At 55.9% G+C, this 12130-nt stretch overlaps 2 protein-coding genes across 4 annotated transcripts in view; one reads left to right on the top strand and one right to left on the bottom strand.

Annotated features, from left to right (window-relative positions):
* LOC1272153 (transcriptional regulator ovo) overlaps window positions 1–12130 on the top strand; it is a 32751-nt gene that overhangs the window by 13439 nt on the left and 7182 nt on the right. For all 3 annotated transcript variants that reach the window (XM_061646148.1, XM_061646151.1, XM_061646143.1), the window contains exon 3: window positions 9307–12130. This exon is cut by the window's right edge and continues 373 nt beyond it. In XM_061646148.1, coding sequence (XP_061502132.1) covers window positions 9307–12130 — 2824 coding nt within the window. The remainder of the gene's footprint in view (window positions 1–9306) is intronic.
* LOC1272152 (RYamide receptor) lies at window positions 3912–5920 on the bottom strand. Its single transcript, XM_311031.2, has one exon. It carries the CDS (start codon window positions 5718–5720, stop codon window positions 4473–4475), a length of 1248 nt encoding a protein of 415 aa, XP_311031.2. The 5' UTR covers window positions 5721–5920; the 3' UTR covers window positions 3912–4472.

Genomic DNA, 12130 nt, shown 5'->3' with positions numbered 1-12130 from the left:
TCAAGAATAAAGAAAAATCAGTTCTACTCAAATTGCTTCCCACATGATGGGCGGCGACGGTAAGGTAAAGGGGTGTATAATGGGGGTGTAGCCGTCCTCCGCTAGCTTGGCACTCAATTTTCATGTGGGATACGCGTGTTCAGAGCAGAGAGAGAGACAAAGAGAGAGAGAGAGAGAGAGAGAGAGAGAGAGAGAGAGAGAGAGAGAGAGAGAGAGAGAGAGAGAGAGAGAGAGAGAGAGAGAGAGAGAGAGAGAGAGAGAGAGAGAGAGAGAGAAGGTTGTTTTTGTGCTTTTCCGAATGTGAAAACGCTTGTGTGAGAGAGAGAGAGAAAAAGAAGAAGCACCATTTTTCTATTTTGCTCCTCCGCCCCCCCCCCCCCCCCCCTTCCCACCCTTTATGCTTCTTGCTTGTTGGCCGGGTAACTTTTGTCGGAATTAATGGGCCATGTATTTTCCTTCTATTCTGCTTCGTCCGGTGCCCCCCCCCCTCCACCCCCCCCCCCCTCTCCAACCCTTCCCGTGCGAGTGAGTTTTGTGTGGTATTTCTTCCTTTTTTGGTTCTTTATTGCTGTGGTAAGATTTCCTCTCCAACGCGAAGCTTTTCCTCTTCACCCGTTCGAACCTGTTTGTTCGTGTGTGTGTGTGTGTGTGCCGGCGAGGAGAGAGGCAGGAGGACGGCAGGCTGAAATTATGAGGAAGATCAGTTTTCCGATCGGCAGACGGCGCGAACTCAGGGAGGGCAAGTGGGAAATAACAGAACGGAAGAGAACAGAAACTTCATTGCATTCCCTCCCCCCCCCCCCCCCCCCACACTCTTGTTTTCCTCCCGGAAATGGTGCGCCTGGTGTGTGCACGGGCGGTGGGAATGTAATGTTATATTTTCCCTTTACCTTGCCCTCTGCTCTATTGTTTGAAACGCACACACACACACACACATACATCGCATACTATCTCACGCAAGCTCACCAGACTAGAAAATGTTGGCAGGAAACCTTTCGGTTCTATTCTCCTCACGTTGCTCAACTTTTGCTGTTCCCCGCTCCCAACCCGCTGCCGCTTTGGATTCTCTTGGGTCGGTTCTGGTCCGATGCAGAACAAGTCTCCGACAGGCGTGTGTGTGTGTGTGTGGTTCTATGTGTTTTCTAAGTCAGCTTTTGGAGAAGCGCACAGAGAAGATTCCTTGAGAAGAATGTTATTTGTTTGGGTTTTAGCATGATTTTGTGAGATTTTTTTTCTGCTTCACAAAAAGCACTGTTTTTCCCCGTCCAAAAGCTACTCCCCACCCATTTTCTGTACTTTTTTTTTTTAATTTTATTTTGGTAGAAAACATTTATTCTCGAAGTAACCTTTCCTAAACATCATTTGACCGATGCGAAAACCCTTTGTCCCCCAGATCAGCTCGGACATTTTTCACACATCAGGAAGCGGCTCGAAAAGCGGCTCAATCGCTCCCCCCCCCCTCCCCCCTCCCTCCCGCTTCCGCCATCGGACCCACGATCGCGCATAATGAGCGGCAGAAGCAGACGGCAGTGGCAGCTGAATTCCGATGAGCACACAAAAGCCCCTGGGTCAGATGAGACAAGTGGTGAGGGGAGGGTGGGGGGAGGGCGGGAGAGAGGTAGCGGGGATCAGTTAACTAACCCAGGCACAGTGCCGCGCGCTCGTCTGCTTTCTGTGCTGCTGGCACAAAGGCACAGAATAAAACAAGTCCTTCGAACGGTTCTTCTACGCGCGCGAGGGTTCGTCGCTTGCCGTCGTCTTCGGTTGCGGAAACGATTCGGTGCGGGGCAAAGGGGGGCCTGAAACTGACCGGCATATGGGGGGGGGGGGGAGGAAGCCTGCGCGCGATCGCCGTTCGTGGCTAGAATGATGAAAAGTATTGCTGTCCATCTAGAGGAAGCAGAAGAATGTAGTTTTATAACAAAGAGAGTGAGAGAGCGAGAAGGCGAGAGAGAGAGATTGCGTTATTGATATTGAAAGGACGAGAGAGAGAGAGGGAGAGCGATAAAGAGAGAACGGGTTTAGTGTGGAGGTAAAAGTAAAGAAGGGGGGGGGGGGGGAGGTGACAGTTTGCCTTTCTTGATGCAGGTTTTCTATCTGTTTCTTTCCTTCCATTCCCAATCCATGGACCCGATCATCATCATGATTACACACACACACACACTCACACTCACAGAAGAGTGCGATGAAAAAAAAGCTCACACACAAAACGGCGATCACGCGATCAATGCGCAGGTTCGTCGCTTTACTTTTTAAGGGTTGATTTTTGTGTTCTTCGTTTTAAGTAACTAAAAAAAGCATTATGGGGGGGGGGATGGCGAGCAGAACACAAGGCGAACCAATACGGAACACACAGAACGCAACAGTGCCGGGGCGAAAATTAAAGTATGAAGTCTTCAAACGAAAGACTTCAAGCCGCGAACCACATCCGCCGCCGCAACAAAAGTCCGTCAGGCGACGAACCCGTGTCGAAAACTTTTTTTTTTCTTTCTTTCCTCTCTTTACCTTCGGCGCCTGCTGCTGGCCGGCATTACAGAACAAACGGAACAGAGGGAGCCGGCAATCGAGCGAGCGAGAGAGTGAGAGACAGTTTGAGACGAACGGATCTCGCGTGGATACAGTTAGCTCGATCGCGCCGGTGCGTTTGACGCGGGCGCGCGCACTCGCTCGCGGGACCTGATCGTTGTTTGCTGCATGGTGTGATGGCCATGTGTGTGTGTGTGTGTGTGTGTGTGTGTGAGCGTTAGCTATGCTTCGTTGAATACCGGTTCTCTTTTTCCCCACCAGCACACCGGCGGCATCACAGCAGGCACCAGAGGCACCGTTGGGACGGCGCGCACCGTGTGTGTTGTGACTGCTGTTGCTTAGCGTTCGTTCTCGTTCGTTCTCCCTCCCCCCCCCCCCCACCCCCTGCGCCACCATTGCCCCCAGCGGGTAGTGGGGTGCTGCTGCTGTTGTTGTTGTTTGTAGTCGGTCGTGTAAAACCGTAGCATAATAGAGGATTGGAAGCAGCACGCAAAGCGGACGGGGGAAGGTGTTGCGTTCTTGTACGTGGGGTGAGATATGCTGGAAAGAGGCGAAGGGAAGGAGGGAGGGGAGCAGATAACCTGTACCTTGAGCGGCGGGCAGTGTAATGAGCTGTTCTCCCGGGCGGTTTTGAATCATCGCTGCTGCTGGTTGGTTCGAAGCGGAACAAAATAATACAACGCACTACGAGAAAACGTGTACAGCATCATGGGGGCACGGTGCGGCAGCCTGAGCAGAGGCGCGTTTGAAGTGGAAAAACAAAAGGTGGCGCGCTGGAGGGGCTCGTGGAGGGGGAAGCAGCACTGTTGTCTCATCGTTATTGCTTTTATGGCAGTGGAAAATTCTTGCACCTCCTCTGCTAGTGGGCCCCACCGAGGGAAACGGCAGGAAAGCGCGCGAAGGAAGCGGAGGATAATAATCTAAGCAATTTCACCTGGCCGCTGGGCAAGGGTGCAGTGGGGATGAGGGTGGGGGGGGGGGGGTAGGAGGGGGGTTGTAGAAGCAGGATTGAAGAAGAAGAAGAAGAAGCAGAAGCAGAAAAGAACAGCGCAGCGTAAGGGCCTTCGTCAGAACTGGACTTTCTGGGTTGGGATGGCGGAGAGAAGGGAGGGATGGTTATGGGGTCCGTTCTTTTTCTAGCTGCCGGAAATGACGGCAGCAAGCGAGGAGGGCTCATCATCATCATCATCATCATCATCATCAGCCACCGTCATCATCTGCTGTTTCGAATCGGAAAGGAAGTACACCGAGGGGTTTTAATGAGCTGGGAAGAGGAAGCAAGGGGAAGGGGCAGAATGGGTTTACAGCACTGCGCGAAAGGTTGTTGATCTTTTCCTTCCCAACTACGGGATGGGGGGGGGGGGGGGGGGATAAGTTTGAAGAAAAGAAGAAAAACCCAAGAAGATCGAGCACACCAGAGAGAAAGGTGGTCCGTCCACACACTCACTTGACCGAAACCGGACTTTCTTGCACCTTGGAGGGGAGTTCTTATTTTATTCTGCATTAAATTGTTTATTTTTTTTTGTATGGAATCGCTCATCGCTAAACGTAGTAGAAGAATGCGCGTTTTAGTTTCTAAAATGAATGCCCCATTCGCACTAATGTTCTCTCACGCAACACGCAACACGCAATGCAACAAAATAAAAGCGACAATTAGTGGCTGCACTGTCGCACAGCACGAATGGCGCAATCGGTAGGACGGCGGTGCTGAGAACTGAGCGCGCTGCCGTTCGAGCCTTGAACCGAGTGTCACTGTTAACCATCTTTAAAACTGGTTTTTACTTGCCTAAGCGATTTATGGAAGTATTATTTACTACTCCCCTCACTACTTCTTTCGCATTTGTAATAACAAGACACTAAAAAAAACGGATACTTTCCAAATGATAAAGAAGGGGAATGGTTGTATTGAATCACTCACTAACTACAGCCAACCAAAAACAAAACCCCTATAAATGCTCCTCTTCCGTCACGGGTTCAATTTTTCTGCTGTGGGTCGTCGTCAGCTCGACATTCTCTGCTGGTGCTGCTGCTGCTGCTGCACAACACCTTCCTCCTCCTCCAACCGGCAACCGTTCGCTGCTGACCGTCGTGCTGGCCCGGTGACGCAGGCAGCAGCAGGTAGTGGCGGTGCGTCTGCTTCTGCACACCACCACCCGCATCAGCGGTCGCAGCAGCAGCGCCCGAAAGCCGGCCCGAAACTTTGCGTTCATGTAGCAGTAGATGAGCGGATTCAGGCAGCAGTGTGACATGGCGAGCCAGTGGCAGGCGAACCACAGGTACGGCAGCGGCGCCCAGCTCGGGTCGTCCAGCGGGGCGAGCAGCAGCGCATTGAACGGCAGCCAGCAGACGACGAACGCGGCGACCACGGCGAGCGTCATCCGGACGGTGCGCCGGCGGGCCCGGCGGAACTGGCGCCCCGAGTTGGAGGAGGGCGGCACCAGGCCGGTGCGGTTGGTGCTGCGGGCCCAGACGCGCCACCCGATGCAGGCGTACGTGTACACGAGCGTGCCGAGCGGCAGCGCGAACTGCGCCAGCGCAAGCGTCAGCGAGTAGGCCCGGTCGGCGGTCGCATCGGGCCACACCTCGGTACAGACGGCCTGGCCGCAGTGGGCATGCCAGGCGCTCGGCTGCACCAGCGCGGAGTGCAGCGGGATGGGCAGCGCGGTAGCGGCCGCACCGACCCACACCAGCCCGATGAGCAGCAGGGCGATGGGGCGCCGTGGCGGCCGCCGGCGGGACCGCAGCGGCCACATGATCGCCCGGTACCGGTCGGCGCTAAGCGCCACGAGCGTGTAGGCGGACACGAGCACCGACACGGCCTGGAAGTAGTTGACCGTCTGGCAGAGGGCCGCCCCGAACGGCCAGTACTGCAGCACGAACAGCGACACGGACGAGAACGGCACGCAGAACAGCGTCATGAGCAGGTCGCCGAGCGCCAGGTTGGCGAGGAACAGGTTGGTGACGGTGCGCATCCGCGGCTGGCTGGCGACGATCGCCAGCACGGAACAGTTGCCGACGAGCGAGGCGGCAAGGATGGCGGTGTACGCCAGCCACACGACCACCTGGAACCGGGCGCTCGCAATACCTTCCGGGATGATGGTGGACGCACCGTCGCAGATCAGAATTTCGTCGTCTGCCGCGGATGATGATTCGTTCCATGGCGCGTGCAACGCGTGTTCGGTGGAGAAATTCATGGCACACACACACACACACACCGTGTCCCAGTCGAACCTGGGACGAACGACGAGCACGACTGGCCGCGGTTCGGCCGTCGCTTTCCCAAGCAGCGAGACAAATCTTCTCACCCGCTTGTTTTTGTCGCCGGCCTTGGCACCGGTGGGCTAATTGCTGTCGCGATGCGCGCAAGGTGCTAGTTGGCGTTCTGTTAGAATGCCCCTTCCCCGCCCCGGGCCAAGGAAGGGGGGGGGGGGGGGTATCAGTCAAATGCACTGTAGAAGAAAAATATCTGCTTCCCTGTGCACCACAAACAACTAAAATATGTGTACAAACTACGAAACCCGAACTAATAACGTTGGTTTGATGCGCGCATTGCATAACTTTAGGCGGGTAGTGAAACGATGCGTCACACGGAACGGTTTTTTTTTTTTTGCAGTTGAGATCACACCATCGCAAAACGAAATGAATGGGGATTGGGAACAAACAACACCCCCCCCCCCCCTCTCTTCCTCCTACTCCAATGCATCCCCCACCTCCCCCCATTCACCATCCCTTTATTGACACCCTTTTCTTTTGTAGTGCCTGTCAAGCTGTATGTGTGATTATGTGACGCCATTTTAAATGGTATTCTAATACCACCCACCTTCTCTTCCCCCCCCCCTCACTTTATCGTTCCGATTCTTCGCGGCGTACTTGCAAACGGGTGCAACGAACTGTAAATGATGTGTGAGAGTATTCGCATTCAACTGGGGTGGGGGGTGGTGTGGTGGTGGTGAGTGGGGGGGGAGGTGTAGGGGAGAATTTAAAGCATTTCTATTAAAGGGACGCGACTGATTCTTTAGTTATGGTAATATTTAATTTAAAAAAAAACAAACCTGTACGTCTACATGTTTGTGCATGCGTGTGTGTGTACACTTTTTTCCCAACAGGGAAAGCGAATCAAACAGGTTGATTAGATTGTGAAAATGTTAGTTTATGCACCAATGTAAAAGGTTGTCGATTTATTTTAGATTTTTTTTTACGCACACATACGAAAAAACGCACTGGCCACGCTTATTTAGCACACCAGAACGGGCGGGGTTGGGGGTCGGGGAGAAGAGTTACATTGTTTCATTGATGAGCGTTGCGGAAGGGGGCTTTATGTTATTCTTCTTCTTCTATTGTCCCTCCAACCCATTGCTGTTTAACGCGCTGTAAATATTCTGCGCACAAGCATGGCTGGATTACCTTTTTTGAGCTTCGTTTGCTTGTGTGTGTGTGTGTGCGTAATGGTACCAGCTAGCAGACAGTAGTCTGCTGCTTGTCAGATTTGCATTAGAATATGAATGGAAGAGGTTCGTTTGAATCGTTTTTTTTTGCTTTCTTTCTTCTAGTGTCATTCGTTTTTGTTTTGTCCATCCCCCTCTTTCCCATCGCCCTAATATTCCGGCGTTCAATACTTCCTTCTTCCGTTTTGAGTGTTGCGCTAGAATGTGTGTGTGTGTGTTTTTTTAAATGAATAATAAAACTTTTCCCCACTCCCACAAACTAGGAGCAAAAAAAAGCGTTTCCCATTAAAATGGTGCGTGATGATGGACGCCGACGTGTTTGGCATATGTCATCATTGTCACCTGTTGATGTATGCTAATCACACACACACACACACCCCCAAAAAAAGGGGTATACACACGTCACATACTGCACCGGAAACTAGACCCTCACAAGCGACACGCAACAAACGGGCTCAAACGCTAAGGGGTCGCTTTTCCAGCGTTAGTGGTAGTGGGTGAAAAGTGTTCACAACCCCAAAACAACCACTGGCCGGTGGCGGTGGTACCGAATATTGCAGCAGGAAAACGTGACCATGCCCCGCGCCAAAACGACACTGTACCGAATTGTGTTTCCATTTTCGGGTGGAAATCGATCGGTAATCGTTCATTCCACCGGTAAGGACACGTGGCAAATATGCAAAACCGATACGCTGTCGCACATTCACAATCTTTCGGCGCACAGCGCGAGCGACGAAGCCCGCTTCATGCCGAGATTCGTTCGAGTTGGAAAACGACGGCGCGACGACATTCCCGAAGGACATTCGATGCAAATTCCGGTTGGATTTCGAGCGGATTCGCTCCACCCCGAGCACCGAGCCGCGCGAACGTCACGTTTCTGCGCCCGAAGATTCCCGCGGTGATGCCGGCCGGAATATTCCATTCAACTCCCCCCCCCCCGCGTCTCCCCTGGACGAACGAAATGAAAAGCGAAATCGTTTGTTCGGTTTTGGGCGGGTTGCGTCTGCTGGTTGCGCGCAAGATTGCTGAAGGAATCTTTCGATTCTCGACCATTCCTCCTCCCACGCACGCGCGGGAAGGACACGTGAGTCACGCGCCGGGGGGAAGAAGTGTCGTCATCCCCCGCACTTATTATGCGCCCCCTCCCCCTCTCGGCGAATAGGGTGTTTGCGCGGTCCGAAACATAACATTTCGGATGCAATTATTCCGGCTAGGAATTTGTTCACCGTGTGGTGTGTTGCTTTTTTTGGTTTTTGTTTTTTTTTTCGGTGATGCCCCTCCCCCACTCCCTCTTGGGCAATTTTAATTCGTCTATTCCTGTATGTGAGTGTGTTTTTTTTATCACACAAGCTTACTGGTTGTTAAGAGAGAGACAGAGAGAGAGAGAGAAAGAGTTGGTGAAGTTCTATCCGCGCCCCAGAGAGGTCATGCCGTGGGGAATGCGCGAAGGTTAAGGGGGTATTTTTGGCCCGCAACCTTTGCATGTGACACGAACTCTTGAACCCTTGTTGTGTGTTGGTTTTTTGCTGCTGCTGCTGCTGTTGTTATTGCATCGCGAGACACTTAGTGCTTGATGCCGAAACGCTCGAAAAAAAAAACAAACAACGCTACTCCTGGTTTGGGGTCCCCAAACACCCAAACGTTTGTGGGGCGCACGTTTGCACAGGGTGTGAAATGTGAGAGGAATGGGAGATCTTTTTTTTTTTGTTTGTGCCCCTGTGGTGTAGAAGAAAGTAAAACAAAGTGAAGGGAAAAAGCACCTACTAGACAAATGATTCTTCGTCGCTCGTTCTTGTTTGTTTTGAAATGTTTTTTTTTTCTTTCTTACTTTTTGTTGGGAATTGTTTTTGAAGAAGTTGCGAAAGGTTCTACTACGGTAGGGAGGACGGTAAAAAATCCTGTTAAACTGGTAAAAATACACAGCCAACGAAATAAAATACTCCGATACTGCTTGGTTGGTCGTTCTTACGCGCCTGACAGTATGCAATATGCTTGTCTTTTTATAAATGTTTTTTGTTATTGTTTTTGGCTCAAAAAATGATTTCCAAAGTTTTCTCATAGATGTGGGACACTTCCTTGATTCTTTCCTATGAGAAATTAACTTCATATGTTGGAAACTGGAATTCCTATTGCATTTATCCAATAAGGGTGCTATAGAGTCCAATTCCAATTACATTTAGCTCATTTCACGTAAGAAAGAGTCAACAAAGTTACATGGCGGCTCTAGCACGTGCCAAACGCATTAAATGATTGCTTTTAACATTATTTATGAATATTTTAACTCTAATCACCAACAACTAATCGAACACTTCTTCATCCATTCTCTCTCCCACAGAGCACGACATATTCAGCGAAGAGAACCGTCTCAGCCCGCCGTGCCGGAAGCGGGCGGCCTCCCCATCGCTGTCCATCTTTGCCAGTGCGGAGCGGCACGAGGCTGGCGGCAACGCGGCAAACGCCGCCAACAGCTTCCCCGCCGGTGCCGGGTCGGCCTACAGCAGCAGTGCCGGCGGCGGTGCCAGCAGTCTCGCGGCGTACCACCGAAACGCAGCGTTCAGCCTTTACCACAGCGGTCTCACTGCCAAAGAATCGTCCATCAACAACACCGCCGCCAGCCACCACCATCAGCCGCGGCTTTTCATCGGCGGCGGTGGTGGTGGTCGGCGCCCTCAGCCACTGCCGCCCCGTCCGTCGGCGGCGGCGGCCTTCGAGAAGAGCAAGGAGGACGACGCGACCAGTGGCGATGAGCGGCCGGCAACGCAACGGGCAGTGCCGTTGGTGAGTCAGCGCAAGCAGCAGCAGCAGCCGCCCGCACCAGCCTCATCACCGGTGACACCCACCTCACCGTGCACAGTCCCACCAACACCAACGCCTCCACCGCCACCGCCAGCAACCGAGCAGAAGGATGCACGGCCGCCCACGCCACCACCGCCAGCGGCACCGCCCGTTGCACCACCAGCAACGGCGGTGGCGGCGATCGTGCCCAAACGGCGGCCAACAATCGTGAGCTCCTCCTCGTCCTCCACCACTACCACCGGCACGTGTCTGCGGGTAACCGAGGGGCCGGCACCGTACATCGGCCCCCGCCATGGCCACGTGCTGACGAACGCGGAACGGAAGGTGTACCCACCGACGCCGCCACCACTGCCGCCCACCAACACCACCCCCGCGGTCGACTCAAAGCCGGCCGCAGAGGACGAGGATGACGAAGAGGGGGAGGAGGAGGAGGAGAAGGTGCAGCATCAGCAACAGGTCCCGGTGGAGCGGGAGGGAGCGAGTGACAGCAAGAAGAAGGAGTCGTCGGGCAAGGTAATTGTGCGCGACGACCCCGCAACCATCCCGGGCGGCGAGCAGTACCAGCGCCGGCTGCGACTACCCTCCCCGACACCGCCCCCGCCCAAGGAGCGCGTCCCATCGCCGGCGGTCGTGCGCTGCTCGGTCATCCAGCGGACGCCAGCGGTGCGCAAGAGCCAGCCGGCGGAGGAGCTCCCAGCAGTGCCGGCGGCGCAGCAACCACCGCCACACCAACACCACCATCATCACCATCACCAACCACCACCACCAGCGCCCCCCACGCAGCTGGACGACAGTCCGCGGGCGGTCGATCTGAAGGTGCGCCCGGTGGTGGTGCTGACGGTGGAGCCGGAGCAGGAGCAGCCGATCGACTACCACATCGGACCGAAGCGCTCGGCAAGCGAGAAGGAGCGGGGCGAGGAGCGGGACGAGGAGCGCGACGAGCGGCCGGTCGGGCGGCGCGAGCGGGCGGCAGCCGTCGTCCTGCACAACCATCTGCCACCCTACCATCGGGGTGGGGGCGGTGCGTCGGCGGCTCGAGCCGCGGCGGCTGCCGCCGTGATCAGCGGCATCATGCAGGGGGCGGCCGGGCACGGTCGCTCTTCGAACGGGGGCGGCGGTAGCGGAGGTGCAGGCGGCGGTGGCCAATCGGGCGGCGGTTCCAATGGAGGCGGCGCGGGAACGGGTGGCGGAGCCGGCGGCGGCGGAATCAACTTTTCCGGCGGCGGCGGCGGAGGCGGTGGCGCTCTTGGCGCTGGCGGAGCGGGCGGCGGAATGGGCGGCCGGGATGGTCGCTCCAACTATGGCCCGAACAGTCCCCCGACCGGGTCGCTGCCACCGTTCTACGAGAGCCTGAAGGGGGGCGGCGCCAGCGGCGGCCTGAACGGGTACAACGCGAACGGCGGCTTCCTGACGAACAGTGCGGCCAGCTACCAGCAGCTGCTGAGTTCGCTCGAGTGCGACGGGCAGGATATGGGCGGGACGGGCGGTGGCGCCGGACTGGGCGGAGGCGTCATTCTCGGGCTCGGGTCCGGCTTTACGTACGGCAGCGCGACGGACGGCAGTGGCAACGGAGGCGGCAACGGTCAGCCGGGAAGCGTCGTCAATGGGACGTCGGCGGTGGCGGCGGCTGCCGCCGTCATGAGCAAGCACTGCTCGCTGATGCTGCACAACCACTTCGGCCTGGCGCTGAAGGACGAGGTCGACCTCGGGTACGATGCGAAGGTCGACCCGACGCTGCTGTACGCGAGCGCCACCGGCGATGGAGGCGCGGGAGCGGGCGGTAACGGCGGAAACGGAGGCGGCGGTGGCGGCGGCGGCGGCGGCTACGATATGGCCGACTCGATGATGGACATGGGCGACTCGATGCAGCTGACGGCGACGCTTACCACCTACCCGTCGTCGGCCGGCGGCAGCCCGAACGGCCTGCTCGACGGCTGCCTGAGCGATGCGGAGTTTTCGCTGTACTCGCGCGGCATCCCGGACGAGCAGTCGAGCAACTGCAACGATCTCGAGCTCAACTCGACGCCCTCGCTGACGCCCGACTCGGTGAACGCGTCGCTGCACCAGATCGACACCGTGCACGACACGCTGGCGGACGCGTTCCCGTCCTCGGCGTCCGCTGCCGACCAGCAGCAGCAGGGAGCGGCCGGCGGTGGCAACGGCCACGGCACCGCCCACCTGGTGCTGCCCCGCGAGTACACCAACATGGCGGCGGCCAGTTTCGGGGCGGGCCAGCAGCTCGGCGGCCATCAGCACACGACGCTGCACTCGCTCGCGAGCAAGTACCACCACGCGCAGGACGGCGGCCAGCCGCCGAGCTATCTGCAGACGGCGGCCAATGGAGGGGCCGGCTCGTACGGCAC

Source organism: Anopheles gambiae, chromosome X (genome assembly GCF_943734735.2).
Source record: "Anopheles gambiae chromosome X, idAnoGambNW_F1_1, whole genome shotgun sequence".
Classification (NCBI taxonomy): Eukaryota; Metazoa; Arthropoda; class Insecta; order Diptera; family Culicidae; genus Anopheles; species Anopheles gambiae.
The sequence above is the reverse complement of the archived record's forward strand: the minus strand, read 5'-3'. Positions and strand labels throughout refer to the sequence as shown.